The 20227-nt window shown below is 42.8% G+C and overlaps 1 protein-coding gene across 5 annotated transcripts; it reads left to right on the top strand.

Annotated features, from left to right (window-relative positions):
- Window positions 1-5015: 5015 nt before the first annotated feature.
- On the top strand, window positions 5016-19998 carry Ginm1 (glycoprotein integral membrane 1). Of its 5 annotated transcripts, XR_003482650.2 has the most exons (9): window positions 5021-5169; window positions 8615-8686; window positions 10244-10340; window positions 12788-12939; window positions 13804-13960; window positions 15165-15298; window positions 17193-17356; window positions 18440-18578; window positions 19339-19998. XR_003482650.2 is itself a non-coding variant. In XM_027402055.2 (8 exons), the coding sequence occupies exons 1-8, from the start codon at window positions 5056-5058 to the stop codon at window positions 19448-19450; spliced, it is 987 nt and encodes a 328-aa protein (XP_027257856.1). In that variant the 5' UTR covers window positions 5016-5055; the 3' UTR covers window positions 19451-19998. The 5 variants fall into 5 exon arrangements, 4 of the variants coding, with proteins under 4 accessions (XP_027257856.1, XP_027257855.1, XP_027257854.1 ...); XM_027402055.2 differs by lacking the exon at window positions 18440-18578 and having other exon boundaries at window positions 5016-5169; window positions 8627-8686; window positions 15168-15298; XM_027402054.2 differs by lacking the exon at window positions 18440-18578 and having other exon boundaries at window positions 5017-5169; window positions 8627-8686.
- Window positions 19999-20227: the final 229 nt, after the last annotated feature.

Here is a 20227-nt window from a genome sequence, read left to right on the forward strand (position 1 = left end):
TCAAAGCTGTGGGTTACAGGCATCCATCACAAAGACAATATAATCATATATATTTGACATTATAATAATTCAATGTAATTATAGCAGAAAATTTCCCAAATCTAAGGAAGGAAGGAGGCATACCCAAGCTCAAGAGACTTATGGAACACCAAATAGGAACAGAAATTACCATAGCATTATGGTTAAAACACTGAATATATAAGACAAAAGTGTATCAAGAGCTCATGAGAAGAAAAAAACACCCGGACACTTACAAAAGCAAGCTCATTAGAATAATAGCTTAGTTTTCAATAGGAAGATTAATAGAAGTCCAAAAGGTGTGGAATGTATTTTGAATTCTGAGAGACCATGCCTACCAACCCAGACTACTATACCCAGGAAAACTATCTGATGGAGAAACAAAAACATTGTGTGATAATAGGAGGCCAGTAGAATTTATGACCACTAAGCTAGCTCTTCAGAGGATATTGGGAGAGAAACTCTTCAGACTGTGTGGAATGATACACATTAGAGAAAACAGAAGGGAAAGTAAAAGATGCTACAACAGACAAATGAGGATTAGGGAAACAAGAATGCAATGCCTATTGCATTCTCATTTGTCACACAAAATTGTTATGGTGGAAGCTTCACCCCAGCCTCTGGCATCCATATACCCAAAGAGGATAAAGTCAACTAGATGACAGATTAATACTTGCCTTTTCTGAATATTCATGGTCTTAGTTGCCCAATCAAAAAGACTAGCAGATTTGTATTTGAAAGAAAGAAAGGAGGATCCCTTTTTTGCTGCCTCCAAGCACCACACCTACGTCAAGAATGGAATTTATCAGCCAGCAGTGGCTCATGCCTTTAATCCCAGTACTCAGGAGGAGAGACTGTGAATTTGAGGCCAGCTTGGTCTACAGAGTGAGTTCCAGGACAAGCTCCAAAGATAAACAGAGCAACTCTGTCTTGAAAAAAAGAAAAGAAAGAATAGAGCTTATCTTAGAGTGAAAGGATGGGGAAAAGGTATTCAAAGCAAATGGAATTAGGAAACTAGTAGACATTGCTATTCTAATAGCTGACAAAATAAACTTCAAACCAAAACTATTCAGAAGAGACAAAGTAAATCACTTTGTACTGAACAATTGTCCTAGACATTGCAGTTCTGAACAAATGCACTGAACACAGGTGAACCCAGATTCAGAGGTTGAACACTGATAGATATAGTCTTGGATTTAACCCCGAACTCACCAATAGACAGGTTATCTATGAAAAACTGAGAAACTTTGTGGTTAAATGGCATCATAGATGAAATGGGCTTAAGAGATTAGAACATTCCATTCCACTCAGCAGCCTGTAGAACTTTCTCTAAAGTAGATAGATCATATATTAGGACACAGAGCAAATCTGAACAAATACAGAAAAATTGAAATAGCTTTGTATTCTATTTGACTATTATAGAGTACAATCTAGAAAGCAACAGAAACTACAGAAAATTCACAAAGTAGAAATTAAAAATATCAAATATGATGAGTCGCGGAAGGAGAAGTTGAGGATAGAATATGCCAAAACCTATACATACAAAAATATACAACAAAAGCAGTCTTAAGAGGGACATGTGTATCACTCCTCCAAGGCCCAGGGACACTGGGGAAGAAGGGAGCAGTGTGGAATGCTGTCTTCAGGGATGACATGGCTGTAGCATTGCTGATCTCGCACTAGTTGTGATTATTTGCTCAAGTTTGAGCCCATAAACTATGTCATAAAAGGGAAGGGTTCACAGGTCTCCTCTTCTCTCTTCGGATTTATATATAGTTAATGATTGGAGAGACATTTTCTTCAATGGTGTAACCTCTGGTATGTGTCCATGCCCTTGTAAACAAACACATGTTCATGTAACTACTCTAATAAAACTCATTGGACAGAAAAAGACTTGAGACATTCCTTTTTAAAGTCTTATTATTTGGTGTATGTCTGTAGGTCAGTGTGTGTCATGGCACACTCGTGTAGGCCAGAGGACAGTTTTGCAAAGACAGTTTGTTGCTTCCACCTTTACATGGATTGTGGGTATCAAACTCTAATCACCAGGCATGGACAGCAAGTACTTCTGCCAGCTGAGCTATCTTGCTGGCCCTACAATATTATTCCTATTAGTCATTTATTTATATGAGTATAGCATGTTATCACCGGATCTAATAAAATTCATTTCTAGCCAGGCATGGTAATGCACACCTTTAACCTTAGCACTTGAGAGGCAGAGGCAAGCCAGCATGGTTTACATAGAGAGTTCCAGGCTAGCTAGAACTACATAGTGAGACTCTCAAAAAAACAAAAACTTTCATTTCTAAGCAGATTGACAATAAGATTACAGTAAAAACAGTTTTTTAAATTTCTCAGAAAAATGAAGTAAAATTTATAGATAACTTTGAAAATTGTCTTACATTGGATTACTGTTGCTATGATGAAACACCATGATCAAAGCAAGTTGGAGAGGAAAGGGTTTACTTGGCTTGTGTTTCTGAATCTGTAATCTGTTACTGCAGGGAGTTAGCATAGGAACAAAGACAGCAGAAACCTGGAGGCAGGAACTGATGCAGAGGCCATGAAGAGGGGTGCTGTTTACTGCCTTGCTCCCCATGGCTTGCTCAGCCTGCTTTCTTATAGACCCCAGCACCACCATCCCAGTGATGGCACCACCCAACAATGGGCTGGGCCATCCCAAATCAATCACTAAGAAAACTCCCTAGAGATTTGTTTACAGTTCCTGTACCTTTCTTTCTTGTTCTTCCTTGTTCTCTCCTGGGAGCCTTTGGGAAGTTTGAAATATGTAGTTGGCTAGCTGGAAAACACTGAGTAATATGTGTTGTACCAAAAGCCCCATGACTCACTCTGTCCCAAAAATTGCAATCCCACACTGAGCAAGTCCCAGATTTCCCTTAAGTGTCAAGCTTGCCTGGCATCACAGAAAAGGAGAGATTCAGATTTTGATTGTGAAACTGATGGAAACAACACTGAAATCAGTTGCTTAAAAAGCAGATGTATCCACATTTGGGTTCAAAGGGTTTTTTTGGGGGGGGGTTGTTTGTTTTTTGTGTTCTCTTTCGCAGCAAAAAGTTTTATTTCAGAGAAAGACTAAACAAGTTTCTTCTTACTCTACCTAACAGGCCAAATCTATAAAAACTTCTCAACCAGTACACAGTCCTGTATTATGAAAATTCCTTCCCTGGGGAAGCTGTGAACATCTACCTCCTACTTCTAAGATTCATGACAAACCAAAATATAATTCCACTGAAGTTTGCCCTGGAGAATCATTGAGTTTATTGAGCTCACACAAGAGACAGGTTACTGGCAGGAGTATGGGTGACCCCAAAGCAGCAGTGGAAAAATCATCATGGCTGATAGTCTCATAGCTGGAGCCCACTTCTACTCTTTCCCAGTCTAAATACTCTACCTTCCCTGAGGCTCGGTGCAATTAGGGCAGAATTGTTTTCCACCAATCCTAATGACCTGAGTTGGATCTACATAACCCACATGGTAGAAGCTTAAAACTGGCCCCGGCATGTTGTCCTCTCACCTCCATTTGGAACCCCACCGCCCCCTTGTAAGGATTCAGGCATTATGCTGGTCTGCCTTTGTCACCTGGCAGAATGCACTCAGGCAGTGCCCTGGTCAGCCCAAGGTTCCATGGCTAAGTAGACTCCACACAGGTGCGAAGGACCCCTTTAAAAGACAGACTCCTGTCCACTTGGCTCTCTTTCTCGCCATTCCCCTGGGGCAGACAGACCTTTCCTGTCTTCCTCTTTGGTCTCTTTACAGGACCTTTTCTGTCTTCCTCTTCTATCGTGTGTGTGTGTGTGTGTGTGTGTGTGTGTGTGTGTGTGTGTGTGTGTGTGTGTGTGTGTGTGTCCCTTTAACGTTTTTCTCTTTCCTTCCCCCCTTTCCCTTTCTAATAAAACACCTTACTAAACTCTGTCTGCTTGGCATATCACCCTCATCTGCCATGGAATCTGCCAAGTCCCTCATGCGCTTTATTACAATACCCACCACAATAAATAAAAGTAAAAAATTTTAAATATGGGTTTGGAGAGATAGCTCAGCAGTTAAGACCACTTGCTGCTCTTAAAGAGGACCCAGGCTTGATTCTCAGCACCTACATGGTGGTTCAGAACCCATTTACATAAAATTTTAAAATTAACAGATCAAAGAAAGGTCTACACCTTCATTTCATAGGTTAGGAGAATAATAGAGCAGGTTGTGGAGATATGGGCACTGGGCTTCAATCGGGAGCATTTTCTCTCATTACCAAAGGTATGGTGGAACATTTAAGGGAAGAGTCATATCCTCAACCCCAACCCCAGCCCTAGTGCAAACTACTAATTAAGTCAGATACTTGCGAACATAAGGAAGCTCCAGTACTTTATAAAACTACATCAGAAATTCCCATCTGTAGCCAAAGGTGGCAACTGCTAAGTTAACCTTTGGCTGTAATCTCAACACTCAGGAGGCAGAGGCTCGGGAGGATTGTCTCAAATTGGATGCCAGCCTGGTATACATAGTGAGTTGTAGGCCAGCCAGGGCTACATAATGAGAATTTAAAAAAAAAAAAAAACCCTCCAGATGTTAAATGTTTTATTTTTCATTCATAACAGTTTATAAAATAGTACCTGGGTTTTCATTTTGTAAATATATAAACATATTGATGATACTAGTGAAAAAGTAATGGAATTGAAGGGGTGAGAGGGTGGCACACTTCTGTAATTCCAGCATGATCAGTAAGTAGTACAAGGCCCGCCTAGGCTGCATGAGATCCTTTTCGAAAAAGAAGAGAAAACAGAAACGCCGCTCCAGAAATAATGGCATCGAAAAGAATTACACTTATTTTGTGGGAACACCAAGGGCCCTGAGGACTGTCCCAAACTTGACTCTGCCTCTGAGTCAAAGGCAAGCCCAGCTCAGCTAGCCTTACTCACTTGGGAGGGCTCCGCCCCGCCCCTCCGCCCGCCCCGCCCGCGGCCCCGCCCCCTCCCGGGCCTTCACGCCCTCACCTCCCGCTGCCCGGCGCCGGTGTTGTCCAAGATGGAGGGCGCCCTATCGGCGCCGCTGCCCGTCCGGCTGCTGCTGTTGGTGGCGCTGCCAGCCGCGGGGTGGCTAACCACCAGCGCGCCCAGGCCGCCGTCCACAGCCCCGCAGGTAGGGCAGGGCGGGCGCTCCAGGCCGCTCCTCGGCGGACCTCCGGGAGGCCGGTCGCCGTGACGCTGTCCCTCCTGTAGGCGGACAGGCCGGGGCCGGGCAGGACAGGGTCTGGCCGCCCGGAGAGAAGGGGAGGCTCTCTGGGATGCCGGGCTGGGTGGGCCGCCCGGAGGACAACCCGAGGGAGGCGCGCAGGCGCCCTTGAATGTGTGGCCAAGCCCCGAACTTGAGATCCGTAGCGCCTCCCGAACTGTCGCAGGTCCTGCCCGGCTTTGCTGTCGAAAGTGCGCCGTGGCCAGTGACCTCGGCGTTTGTAATGGCTGCTTCCTGGGCTAGAGCCCAGCTTTTGGGACTGGCGATGTTTGTGTTGCCCAATTAGAAGCTTTCCTGGCCACCTGTGTCTGCTCCGTTGCGACCAGGAGGGAGCGAGCGCCTTTCCCGGCCGCGGGGCCACTCGGGCTGGCAAGGAGGAAGAGGCAGAAGACCTGGCGTTCCCGGAGTGGCTTTTTATTGGATGTTAGTTGAGGGGTCCTTCCTGCCTCGTAGGTCAGAGATGAGCTTCAGCATCACTGGGGAACCCAATTCAATTGCTCTTGTGTCACAAGCCTTGCAGGTGACTACCTGGCTGACTCGGAGAACCATGCTTTGCAATATTCAAAGGCAGTCCATTTTTACTTTTGTTGCCACGACATTTGCCTTTCTTCATTTGTATGGTCGGAAGTTTGGAGATTATAAAATTCGAGTTTTCCCCAAGTGACATGAAACTTATGAGATTGAATACCTTACTATTTTGGTGGGAACATGCTAAAGTACAGAAGTGACTGACATGATAAATGCCATTTTTTATTTTCAAAATTTTACTTGTTATATTTGTATCATGTTGGATCGGGGACATACACCACAGAAGTGGAGGTCAGAGGGCAATCTTGTGGAGTTGGTGTTCCCCATGGTCATCAGGTTTTGCAACAAGCTCTTTTATAACCATTGAGTCATGTCTCCAGTCTTTCATTTTACTTTTAAATTTTAGAGTCATGTTCTAACTCCTTTGGGCACAGAAACATGCCACAGTGTCAGTTTGGACACATTCTGGATATTGCAACTAAAACATTGGTATTTGAGCTGTATGTGAACCACAGTTGCTTCTGGGTAAAAATAGCAATGGTATGGACAAGCACCAAGAATAAATACTGGGTGATTTTCAAGTTATGGAGATATGGGCTTATTTCCTCTCCTTTACACTTTTGAAGATTCTTCATCACTTATGAACCTAGGAAGCATTTGAACCTACACACACAGTCAGGAAAAAAAACTCTTACATGCAAGGTTAAGCCCCCAGCACTGTGGGCTAGCTCTGTGACTTCACCATTTCCTCTCTCCCTTGCTAAATCTTCATTCTAGTTTTGGAAAGCAGGCAGAACCCATATACATAAAATAAAAATGAAGATTAAATTTTTTTTTAATTTTCAGAGGAAGAACTGTGAGCTGGATCTGAATTTAATGTCAGATGAAAGTAAGAAATGGGATTTTCTTTTGGCAATGAAAACATTCAAGAGCATCAGAAAAGACTGGTGTATGCATGCACACATGAACTTATGCATGGACATTCCACACTCACAAGTGTATGCTTTCGTGTGCCAGAAGTTGACCCCAGGGCCTTGAACCTTCTTAGGCTCCACCATTGAGGTGTGCCTCCTTATCTGTAGAAAAAGAATTGAACTTGGTTCTTTGGGCAAAACAAAACAAAACACAACTGTGTCTTTGGTCTTTTATAAACCATGATGTTGCTAAGCAGACCATAAAATGTAAATACAGTAAGTCACTAAGTGTGGTGTGTGTGTTTACTCTTGAAAAGCAGAAGCTGTAAAAAGTTTCTCAAAGAAGGCTTTTTCTGGGTTCCTAGAAGAATGATGGCCTCTGATTAGCAGATCCTCCCATGATAGGTGGAGGCGCAGCAAGAGGAGTGTGACGCACGGTCAAGTGCACACACACTCAGGATGGATCTTAATCCTCTGGAGATGCCATTATAGACATACCCAGGTCTCATTGGTGGTTCTAAATCCACTCAGCTTAACAGTGAAGATTAACTGTCACATACCCTGTCTCAAAATAAATTCAAAAAAGGGCTGGGTGTGTGTGAGCTGTAGTGAGATGGTTCAGCAGGAAAAGGCACCTGCTACCAAGCCCCCACTTTTGGACATAGTAAACCAATTAGCTACATCCTCAGTCCTAATAGAAAAGCTTTCCATTTAGCAGTAGCAGGTCCCTAGGTCCAGTGGTACTTTTCTACAAAACTGCCATCGTAGATGGGTAGATGGCTGCTGGTCAGACCCTGAGCAGCAGCAAAAGCACCTGCTGCAGACACTTACCCAAGAGGTGTGCCCGAGCAGGGTCAGAGTGGATTTCATAAGAACCCACTGTGGCTGGGCGTGGTGGCGCATGTCTTTAGTCCCAGCACTCAGGAGGCAGAGGCAGGCAGATCTCTGTGAGTTCGAGACCAGTCTGGTCTACAAGAGCTAGTTCCACGACAGGCTCCAAAGCCACAGGGAAACCCTGTCTGGAAAAACAAACAACAAACAAACAAACAAAAAGAACCCACTGGGTATCCATGGGCAGTTCAACAGTAAGTGACCTGCTGGTCCTTACATATCCTTGTAAACAAGTGACTGTTGCTACACACGAGTGTCTTTAATGAAGGAAGGAAATTCCAGGTAAACTACTCTGCTTCTATAACCCTCAGAAACAGATAAAGCTAAACAGTGCATTATTTAAAGAGACAGCTAGTAAAATGTAAAGAAAGTTGCAGAGATCAGAACAGGGATTTCTTCTGTGGAGTGGGGGGAGTGGGCATAAGTAACATTCTCTACCTAAACTCCATCTCTCTGGGATCCAATACCACAGATACGCTAGGGCACCTGCACTCATGCCCACACACCCTCACATGCACACATCCTAATTTTAAATTTAAAAAAATTTAAAAATAATAATAACAGGGGCTGGAGAGATGACTCAGAGCTCAAGAGCACTACTGCTCTTCCAGAGGTCCTGAGTTCAATTCCCAGCAACTACATGGTGTCTCACAACCATCTGTATGAGACCTGGTACCCACTTTGGGCCTACAGGCATACATACAGGTAGAATACTATATGCATAATAAATAAATAAATCTTTAATAATAATAACAGAAGAAATGAAAAAAGGACTATTCTCTGGGTAAGTGGTTCAGCAAGTAAAAGCACTGCTGCAAAGCCTGCCCACCTGAGTTTGAACCCCAGAACCCAAAGGTGCAAGGAGAGAACAGACTCCCCAAAATTGTGCTCTGACCTCAACACATGTACCATGGCAGATGTGTGCCTTGCACTCATGTACACATACAATAATAGCAAATAAGATTTAAAAGAACTGGGTTATTTTCAATTTGTAGATGTGTACCTAACCAACCTATAAGTTTGTTTTACAGGATGGCATCAGAATTAATGTAACTACCCTGAAAGACAATGGGGAGGTGTCAAAAGAACAGGTTTGTCTCCTTTTGACTGTATTTTTAGTGTAACAGTTAGCCAGGAATTTTTACTGATTGTAGTAGTCTATTTTCTGTTACTACAGTGAAATGCCTGAGGCAGGCTACTTTATGAAGAAATAGCTATGTCAGGCTATAACTGACCTTGTTACCTATTTTGCTAATGAGGCTGGGAATAGCAGCTCATGCCTGTAATCCTAGCACTTTGGAGGCTGAGGTTAAAAGTTAAAAGTCAGCCCAAACTTCTTAAGTAGTGAGACTGCCTTAAGAAACCAAAATCAATCCCTGGAAAGATGGCTCAGCGGTTTAGAGTAGTGGCTGCTCTTGTAGAGGATCCGGGTTTGATTCCCAGCCCACTCACATGGCACCTCACAACTATCTGTAACTGACCTGTACCAGCAGGTCATTCTTTGGTGACAGGGTCTGAAGGGGGATGAGAAGATAAAGAAGATAGAAAAGTTGGGGTCAGGAAGTCTGGCATAAACTATGTCTTATGCCAGGCAAACTTACTAGGAAGTACAGTATCGGGCAGGAGGTGGTGGTGCACACCTTTAATCCCAGTGCTCGGGAGGCAGAAGCAGGCAGATCTCTGTGAGTTTCAGGACATCCAGGGCTGTCACACAGAGAAACCCTGTCTCAAAAAAAAAAAAAAAAAAAAAAAAAAAACAGAAAAAGAATAAGTACTGTATCTTGTATGTAGAGATTTATGAGAGAGATGGAGCAGTGTCTGCAAAAATCTATGGAAAGCAAATCAAGCAATGCTGCACAGGGAAACACAGGATGTTTCAAGGGTGTCAGATCAGAGGGTAGGGCTGGGACTAACAACTGTAGCCCCTAGGGTAGAACAGTGGGGTTCTCAGGATCAGAAGCCATAGCTCTCCCAAGGCCCTGGCCCTGGCCCGGGACCATTACTGGCTCTGCTGAGCATGCTTTCAGTTTAGAGGGGCATTGTTCCTTCTCCATACATCAGGGAAAGCTTTGAATCAGCTGAGTCTTCAACATGTGACTGTAGTTCCAGGGGACCTAGTACCCTCTTTGCCTCTTAGGCACTACACACACATGGTGTACAGACATACATGCACGCAAAGCATCTATACAAATAAAATAAAAATTTAAAAAGGAAACTAAACTAAACAAAAGCCTCAAACAAAACCGAAAAGGTTTTTGTTGTTTTTCACTTGGTTACAGAGGTGCAAGGGCATACTGCTGGCATTAGTTTGTCTCTTGTCTCATGGCAAATGGTACCACAGTGATAGGAGCTCACATGAGAACAAAAGTGTACATTGCCAGATACCAAATAGGAGAGGGACTGGAGTCCCACAGGTCCTGTGAAGACACTGCCCCAGAGACTACACATCTACCACTAGGTTTGTATCCTAGCGGTCCCCACCTGAAATCACACTGAGAGACTAAGCCTCCAGCACATGAATCCTTGAGGGACAAAACAACTAAACTATAACACCTGCCACACATAGTTAGGTAATGTATTTTTGGCATGAAGAGTTTGTTGTCATTTATAAACTGTTGGAATTAATATATGTGCTGCTTTATTTTAAGGTTGTTCTTAACATAACCTATGAGAATGGACAGGTCTATGTAAATGACTTACCTGTAAATAGTGGTGTAACCCGAATAAGCTGTCAGACTTTGATAGGTGAGTACGACTAATTGTTTCCAACATTGCTTTGTCTGTAATAATACTAAGTAGGGGATTGCTAAAGCTCCACCTTAAAGTGATAGGTTATTTCTATAATGGTAGAAATAATAGTTTAAACTAAGGCGTTTCAACTGCTGATTGTTGATACACTGTTTGCTTGTTCCTTCATGAGATTGGCATTTATTTCTGGTAGGTAAGAGTGGGCATAGATGTGGGCTAGCAAGAGCTCAAATCCTGGAGAAGTTCTTATCACAGTTGTAGAAAATGAACAGATTAATTGTGTTTGGGTCCTACTTTATTTCTTTTACTCATCTGCCAACAGAATGTTCTTTTTTAAGATTCGTTTTATTTTTATGTGTATGGTGTTTTGTCTGCATGTGTATCTGTGCAGCACTTGTGTGCCTGGTGCTAAAGGAGCCCAGAAGAGGGTGTTGGACCCCTGGAAGTGGAGTGGTAGGCAGTTGTGAGCTGCCATGTGGTCTCTGAGAACTGGTCCCAGGTACTATCTCTTCAGGTCCTGTTTTTCTTTTTAAACTTTAAGATTATTTAAAGAGTCAGATAATAATTATGTTGGGATATACCATTTTATTTAAATAAAATAGAGAATATGGGAGTTGTTAACTCATGTTCTGTGGCTTGTGAGAAGCAGTGACTGGGCCCAGCTGGCACTGAGGTAGGGAGTTGAGCAAGGGTATTCATGCCTGCCAGCAAGCATGGCTGAGGGCATTCTTTGAAAGCTGACTGCTGTGGTGAGGCGGTCACCATGGGGCTTTTGTTGTTTTTAATCTATCTGACAGGAGGGGTATGAGATTCAGTGACTGAAGAGTTACCACTCTGATGTATTAAAACTGTACTTTTCCATTTTTGACTCTCATGTGCCCTAGGCTGTAGGCTTAGATATGCTGACTGGGCTGGGATACTAGTGAGTAAACAGGCAATTAAAACACTAATTTATTAAACCAGGCACTATAGATATCGAACTTGTATTTCCATAGTCCAGGCTACTGGGGTGGCTGAGGTGGGAGAGTCACCGAGTCCTTGGGTTTGAAGCAGTCTGGAGGACATAATAAAGGCAGATGCTAACCACTCCAGCTCAAAACATTTTTTAAGGTGCTGGAGCTATAGCTCCATGGTAGGACATTTGTCGAGCAAATGGACAGCCCTGGGTTCCATTCACAACACCACAATAAGTATAATAAACCACTTAGACAATAAAATAGGGTTTTTAAGTCACGAATAGTAAAGAACACAAGGGAATTCTGCATGGTACAAGACCAGAGCCCATGATGAGGTGCCTCCCGAAGGAGAGCTAATTGGCAGTGCCAGAGAACCCATGGCTGACAATGCTGGAGCAGAATGGGCATTAGTCAGAGTTACACCACGGTGCCATACTCTTGCTGGAGCTTCAAGAAGAGACTATAGTGTAACTGACTACAATAGTTAAATGGCTAATGAATTAGGTATCAGCTGTTCTGGGTCAAAGGAATAGCCCTTTGAAGGCTCACACTGAGTTTAAGCCACTGGATGTGCATTTAGAATGTGTATCTGTGTATGTCCATGACAAATTAGTCCTTCTATTTGGGAGGCAGCAACTAAATGCTCATCTTGTGGCAAACTAATTGGCGTGTGTCACTTTAAAACATGTTTTAAAGTTAATTTTATGTGTGTGTAGGTGCCCACAGAGACTAGAAGGGCACATTTGGCCCCCTTGGAGCCATATTAAGCCACCTGCTGTGAGGGCTAGCTTCCGAACTCAGATCCTCCAATGGAGTAGCTGCACCAACTCTCTAGTCCCTTAACACGCTTTTGTGAGATAGTTTTGTTATGTGGCTCAGGCTGGCCTTGTACTGCGTTGGCTGGCCAAGTGCTAGGATTCTAGGTATGCACCACCATTCCTGGCTGTGTTATTTTACATTTTGCCTTTAGTATTGAGACTTTCATACATGTATACAATAAAATATGCTCATATCTTCCCCATCATCATGATGGAGGGATTGTAGACCCCTCTTGCTCTCTTCCTACTCCTATCCTCTCTGGATGGAGAACATTAAAAAAAAGAGAGGAAAAGTCAAAAGTAAAGCTACACAGTTTTGTCTGTGGGTTCTTCTCTCAGTGACTGGATCCTGGGGTGAATACATAACGGCTTACTTTGTGAATGTGGGACTGACTCTTGTGGCTTGCTTTCCATCTGTGCTGTGTCACAAGTGGCACATTCAGACTGCAGACCAGCAAGCATTTCCCTTTCTGATGAGTGGGAGCCACTGAAGGACTTGCCAGCTCATCTCTACTTTTAGAAACCTGAGACTGTTAAAGTCAAGGATGAATGACAACAATAAAATGTGTTTGCTACTGTCTTGTTACTAGTAATTGCCATAGATATCATCAACTACAGTAAAAACTTTGATGGTAATTTTTGTCTAAAATCTTACTCTTTTTTTTTATAGTGAAGAGTGAAAATCTGGAAAATTTGGAGGAGAAAGAATATTTTGGAATTGTCACTGTAAGGATCTTAGTTCATGAGTGGCCTATGACATCTGGTTCCAGTTCACAACTAATTGTTATTCAGGAAGAAGTGGTAGAGATTGATGGAAGACAAGTGAGATAATATGCTTGCTAAGGGGGGAGGGGTAAATTTGTGCTGTGTGTACAGGTGTTCAGTGGTTTTGTTTCTGACTGGATGAGGAAGAAGGTTACTTATCTATTGCTGTGAGGAGACACCACACTGTGACCAAGACAACTTATAGAAGAAAATGTTTAATTGGGGCTTGCTTACAGTTTCAGAGGGTTAGTTCATTGTCATCCTGGTGGGCAGTAGGCAGACAGGCATGGTGCTAGAGAAGTAGTTGAGAGCTGTATCCTAATCTGCAGGCAAAGAGAGAGGGAGGGAGAAAGGGAGGGAGAAGAGGAGGGAGGGAGGGAGGGAGGGAGGGAGAGAGGGAGGGAGGGGAAGGGAGGGGGGAAGGAGACTGGGTCTCAGAGTTCACCCCCAGTGGCATACCTGTTCTAAGGTCATAATTCCTAATCCTTCCCAAGCAGTTCCACTAACTGGGGACCAATCATTCAAATGAATGAGCCTGTAGGGGCCAGTCTCATTGACGACATCACAGAACCCTAGAATTGTCTGGATTTAATCATACAGCATTCTTGTTATTTTGCATTTTGCTTTTTAAAAATCTCACACTCATACCTTTATATCACTTAAAATGTGATGAGCATCAGCAAACAGAAAGTGAAGGGACTTGATTGTGTTTATAGTTCTGTTGCTGTTTCTGTTTGCTGTTTATAGTTTCTGTTGCTGTGTGTGAATGAAGCTGCATTGCCAGTGTAAATGCCTCAGAGTGGGAGTGGGAGTGATAAGGAGCCATTGGCTGTTTTAGTTATAGAAATAAAGGAGGAAAGTTCACTTTGAAGCTTTAAGACATTATTTGAAGTAAAAGGTATTTATTTTTTTCTTTCATAGGCTCAACAAAAGGATGTGATTGAAATTGACATTTTAGTTAAGAACCAGAGAATACTCAGACATTCAAACTTTTCCCTTCCTTTGGAAGAAAGCATGCTTTATTCTCTTTCCCAAAACAGTGACATTTTATTTACTCTTCCCAACTTTTCTAAAAAAGGTAATTTAAAAGACCATTATTTAAAATATATATATTTGGGGGGGGGGCGGGTTTCGAGACAGGGTTGCTCTGTGGCTTTGGAGGCTGTCCTGGAACTAGCACTTGTAGACCAGGCTGGTCTAGAACTCACAGAGATCCGCCAGCCTCTAACTCCTGAGTGCTAGGACGAAAGGCGTGCGCCACCAATGCCCGGCCATTATTTAAAATATTAATGAAATTACTTTGCCTTATGTGCTTTTCTGTTTGTTTCTCAAGACAGGGTTTCTTTGTGTAGCCCTGGCTGTCCTGGAACTCACTCTGCAGACCAGGCTGGCTTCAAACTCAAAGATCTACCTGCCTCTGCCTCCCCAAGTGCTGGTTTTAAAGGTGTGAACCACTGTCAAGATTCCCTTATATACTTGAAAAGATTTTTAATTATTTGTGTGTTTATGGTGGCCATGCGCATGTACTTCTAGAGGTCATAAAAGAGTCAGATCGCTGGAGCTAGAGTCACAAGGTGGGTGCTGGGAACTGAACTCATGTCCTCTGGAAGAGCAGCTGGCACTCCTAACCAGGGTCAGCTCTCGAGTCCCCTGTATGCTCTTAAGCATTTTTGTCATTACTTACAGATGCTGCTATGTATTTTTACTTATTTCATGTATTCAGAAATAGGCTTCTTTAAAAAAGTAATTTCAGAGGAAAACCAAACCACAACTTTTACATTTTTATTTTGTTGTTTTGTTTTTTTAAGACAGGGTTTCTCTGTGTAGCTCTGGCTGTCCTGGAACTCACTCTGTAGACCACTACACCTGGTAGAACTTTTACATTTTGTTGTTCTTCCTCCCTCCCTCCCTCCCTCCCTCCCTCTTTGTCTTCCTTTTGACAGGGTTTTACCCTGTAGCCCAGCCTGGTCTGTAATGTGATAGGTAGACATGGGTAACCTTGAATTTGTGCTACTCCTGCTTCACAAGTGCTTGGATTACAGGAGTGTGCCATCCCCAACAGAGCTGAAAATTTACTTTCTATGTGACAAAACCATAACTTCTGTAGCCCCTTATAGTGGTCTTGAGTGTTTCGTCTGATGTTGAATAAGTAAATAAAATTGTTTTCTCATGGTGAAATGTTAGTATAGTAATTGAATATATTACTGGTGTGCTCTATTAGAGTTTACAGAGGATGCCAGCATGCTGCTAATATTTAGATAACTTTGTTCTCTCCTCTTCAGTAGGAAGCGTTACTTCATTGCAGACCACCAGCCATTACCTCATCGGGAGTGTGGAAACCACTGTGGAGGGAAATGCTTTACCTGGCAAATTGCCTGAGACTCCTCTCAGAGCAGAGCCTCCATCTTCATACAAGGTAAATCTCATACTTGGTCTTTTCTTTTCTTTCTTTCTTTCTTTTTTTTTTTTTTTTCGAGATAGGTTTTTGTCTGTGAAACAGTCCAGGTTGTCTTGGAACTTGTTCTGTAGACCAGATTGGCCTTGAACTCACAGAGATCCTATTCCCTCTGCCTCAAGTGCTGGGATTAAAGGCAAGTGCCACCAACACCTGGCCTTGGTGTTATCTTTATGTGGTATTACCATAGCAGTTATGCTTATGATGAACATAAATGTCCTTAAAGGGAGGTAGAAACCATAAAGATTAAAATAGTGAATAGTTTCTAGTGATGGATACAGTATCCATCACTAGTTTTGTCTTTTCTTTTTTCTTTTGTTTGTCTTTTCAGTTTGTAGCCGAGGCTGACCTCCAGCTCATAATGATCTTCCTGTCTTCATCTCCTGAGTGCTGGTACTATAGGTGTAAGTCACCACCCCTGGCTCACTCTGGGTTTTGGGTTTTTGTTGTTGTTGTTGAAACATTTACTCTCTCCGTGTGTGGCTGTGTGCACACGTGCCAGAGGACAACTCTCAAGAGTTGATTCTCTCCTTTTACCATGTTGGCTCCAGGAACCATACTCAGGTTATGAGGCTTGGGCACAAGTTACTCACTGAGCTACTACCATGCTGGACATTATCTTAATCTTAATGTGGTATTCAAAGTGTTCCTATTATCTTATATAAGCTGCATTTAATGATAGTCAGACCATGATTATCAAGGCCCTGGGTGTCATTTGGTTGGGAATCTTCAGTTCCCTAGTTCTTTCTCAAGTCTCCATTTAGCTCTCACCTGGTACACACACAGATGGAGTGTGCCCTCAAGATCCTACACAGCGATTGGGTGTGCATTGAAATCATTATCTGCCTGTTTCTACTTCTCTAACCTTGGGTCAGTTCCTAATCTCTAACCTATATGTTGGATTAACCTGTGCTCAGGATGTCAGGTACTGTAGAATATCCCATCAAGGTGTGAGGAATCAAAGGGGTATTCCAGTGAAACCATAGTGATGTCTGCTGGGAACATTTATGTTATACTCCATCTACAGATACAGTTCTGAGAGTAGCCTAATGTGTCTGCTCCCAAATTAAGTTCTATGCAAGAAATTCTCACTGAAGGTCAGATTGTCGATTTGGGGTTGCTGGAGTATCAATTAGTTGGGCAGTTTGCATTGTGGCATCTCCAGCCCCCGCCTGCCAGCAGATCAGCCTCAGAGGAGACTATCTTCATACTCCATGTCGTCAGTACCCGTATTTGGTTCTCTTCTTGCTCTTTAAACATGAGGCATTTCTAGACAGTGGACCTTCCCTGTTGTAAAAGCTGTGGAGTTTGTTTCTTCCTCATCCCTGCAATGCTGGACAGTTCTCATTAGTCTGTCAGCATTAATAGTCCCTTGATTTGTAGTTAGACACAGGATAAATAATTTTTGCACCTACATCTTGGGAACATAATTTTTAAGAGTGTAAAAAATTTAGGTAAATTTTAAAATAAAATTTTGTTGTCATGTTATATATATCCTACAGTCACGCCAGCCCATCACTGTGGAACTAGGGGAAAGCATTCATTTTTAAGCAATTTACCCCAAACAAGGCTTCTTTATTTTTTATTATTTGAGTTAGCTTTGACACATGTAACAGCACTATTATAATCAAGACACAGGTTGTTTCTATCACCCAAACCCAAAACTTTAAGAAATTTTGCCAGGCATGGTGGCACACATGCCTTTAATCCCAGCACTCAGGAGTCAGAGGCAGGTGGATCTCTATGAGTTCGAGGCCAGCCTGGGCTACAGAGAAAGACCCCCTCTCAAAAGAAGACAGAAATTTTAAATTTTAGTTTATGGAACTGACCTTTCTGATCAAAACCCTCTTCCCAGGTGATGTGCCAGTGGATGGAAAAGCTCAGGAGAGCACTCTGTGGGCTCTGGGGCAGCGTGTTCCCAGTGCTCTTCATGTTTCTGAACGTCATGGTGGTTGGAGTTTTGGGTGCAGCAGGAGTCATAGCCATGTTAAAGGTGCTTTGCCCAGTTTATGAGAACAAGTAAGTGCTTCATGTTTTTGAGATTGTTAATCTTAACTACTCAAAAGTAAGTTTTAGTGGTGGTGCACACCTTTAATTCTAGCATTCAGTGGGCAAAAACAAGCAGTTCTCTGAGTTCAAGGCCAGCCTGGTCTACAAAGTGAGTTTCAGGATAGCCAGGGCTACACAGAAAAACCCTGTTTTTTTTGGGGGGGGGGGGTTACAGTCACTATATTGTATATACTAGAAAGTATAAAATTAGGATAAGACAATGGGAGGGAAAAAAACATTTTCCAATTGTGATGGAATTAAAATAAATTTACATATCACTTGAGATTACTATACTTTGAGAGAGTCAACCATGATCAGAAATGTTGCCAAGTCTCCGTGGGACAGAACATGAATGGGAACACAGGGAACACTGCATGTGTGGAGTCAGTGAAACCACTGCCCCCTTGTCTCACCTCCAGAGTATCAGTCAGTCAATGTCAGGAGCCCAGCAGGCTCTTCACTGCAGCATCATGTGGAACAAAGAGCACCAGATGTCCTCTGCTGCTTGTATGGGGCAGGGTCTCGTGTAACCCAGGCTGGTCCTGAACTTGGTCATGTAGCTGAGGATGGCTTTGGACTCCTGATCCTCCTACTTTTACCTCTCAAGTGCTGGGATTACAGATGTGTGACAGCAAGCCTGAGTGTCCTTGATTTCATTGGCTACTTGTGGCCACTGGCAAACAGGTTCTTTCATCCCACTCTTAATTAAGCCTGACTCTCAGCTCTCACGTTACAGGACATGAAGTTGTGTTACTGAATAGCCAAGAAAGGGTTAAAGTGGAGACAGAGAGCCTGTAGAGATGCAGTCACTGCCACTGTTAGACAGTAGCACAGTCCATTAGCCATTCAGACACTGACTGGGCTGCCAAAGTACAGTGCTAATTCTAGGCACAATGATCCTGTGAATTGCCATTCCAGTAGGTCTTGTCAGGCAGGAACAGGTTTGGAACATTAGTTACTTGTTAATCCTGATGGCCTAATGACTGCTCAGTTTATGGGTGCTGCCATTCTCTAGTACCTGCTCATTTCATTGTTCGGTTTGGATGTTTTTAGATGGGTCTCCATATGTAGACCAGGCTGGTTCTGAATTCATAAATGGCTCCAGCCTGGGGATTCCAGGTGTCGTCCACCACACCTGACTTATATGTGACACAATGAAGGAACTTCATCATCCATGGATCTGGTGTGCTTGGTAACTTCACAGGCCTGGTTTCTCTTAAGAGTTTGTAAGCCCCTATGCTTCTGATTTGCAAAGTCAGGAGGAGCTAGTAAACTTATTTAAGTCAGTCATCAACCTTTGCCACATCTCTGTGCTCAACAGCTGCAAATGACTGAATTGTAAGAGGAGGCAGAGTCATGATTATCAGCACTTGCACCCAAAATGAAGCAAACTGCTGCATCATATAATAAAATGGCACATGCAACTTGTAAACTGCTGTTGTATGCCATACAGACCAACTTATAGCAGCACACAGCCTAATCACATGTACAGCCAGCTTGTGATTTTAAGCCAACCTTAAATTTGTTGCTGTTTCAGTGGGAGAAACTTGGCAATGGTTACTTAGGTTCTTGGGTTCAGTATGAAAAACCTACTTACTAAGTGTCACAGATTTTAGTGACAAGTGACATGTAAAGATTGGGTTGTGTTTCAGTGGACAGTGACTAGAAAGCTGCCCGGGCTTTCCTTTTCACCAGCTGATAGCAGTCTAGGGGAGTGAGAGCTCTTGCCCTGAAGACATGTGCTCTCCTTCCTGTAGGGCCAGGTGATGAGCTCTATTCCCTTCTAGTCGCTCAGCATGTTTGGTTAAAGAGAACTTGGAGCCAACAGTTTGTACAACCTTTATAAGCCATGAGAGGGGAGGTGGACTGGAAACTCCAAGAGGTGCTGTTGTACATCAACCTCCTGGAGGAGATGTGTGACACTGGCAATAATGACTTATCTTATATTTCAGAGGAATTCTTCAGGTGGATAAAATGAATGTCATCCCTGTGGTACCTACTATCTTATATCCAGAAGGTTCTGAGAAGACAGAAGAAAAGCTTAAAGATAAAATGTGTATTTAAAACACCATCTCCAATCATGGACTCTGAATTAGTCTGTTGTCTCCAGACTAGCCATTTGAATACCATTTTATTTAAATCATTAATCAGTTTATACATAGAAATTGCCAAATTCTTGAGACTGTCTGAAAATTGACCTTTACTGTGCCAAGTTAGAGTTCACCTCGTTCCACACATGGGCTGCCTGCTCAGGAGATGAATTATTAAGGGAAATTTAATTGGAAAGATGTGACTTTGATATAACCAGAAATAACCAGGTGAAACAGAACACCAAGTGCCAGTAGCTTCCAGGTGCCTTTGCTGCAGAAACTGTATCTATTGATTACTATTGTAAGGTTTTATAAGAAGCACTTTATGAAATTGTAATTTAAAAGCTGAAGACTTTACTTTTTTTTTACTCAGTACAATGTGCCTTTATATTACACACAGGACTCAGTATGAAATCACATAAGTGTATCATGTCTGTGTTTGTGCCAAAACTGCTTACCCTGACTGCACCAGGATTTAAAGTGACATGTTCTCACTCTAAAATAAACTTTTTTTTAAAAGAATTACTTTATTTTTAATTATGTGTGTGTGGGGTGCTGTGTGCACATGAGTACAAATGACTGTTGAGGCCAAAAGAAGGCATTGAATCGCCCCTGCAGCTGGAGTTACAGTGGTTGTGAGCTGCCTGATGCGGGCACTGGGAACCAAACTTGGGTGGTCTGGAAGAGCAGGAAGCATTTTAATCAGTTCTCTCTCCAGCTCCCCTCCCCGCATTAATGGGATAAAAGTATA

This window comes from Cricetulus griseus, chromosome 2, assembly GCF_003668045.3.
Source record: "Cricetulus griseus strain 17A/GY chromosome 2, alternate assembly CriGri-PICRH-1.0, whole genome shotgun sequence".
Classification (NCBI taxonomy): Eukaryota; Metazoa; Chordata; class Mammalia; order Rodentia; family Cricetidae; genus Cricetulus; species Cricetulus griseus.

Bases quoted from the DNA above. Each gene is read 5' to 3' on its own strand.
- Ginm1 (XM_027402052.2), top strand. From the start codon at position 5,056: ATGGAGGGCGCCCTATCGGCGCCGCTGCCCGTCCGGCTGCTGCTGTTG. The intron at 13,961-15,164 runs GTAATTTAAAAG...TCTCCTCTTCAG, and splicing joins TCCCAACTTTTCTAAAAAAG to TAGGAAGCGTTACTTCATTG. The intron at 15,299-17,192 runs GTAAATCTCATA...CCCTCTTCCCAG, and splicing joins AGCCTCCATCTTCATACAAG to GTGATGTGCCAGTGGATGGA.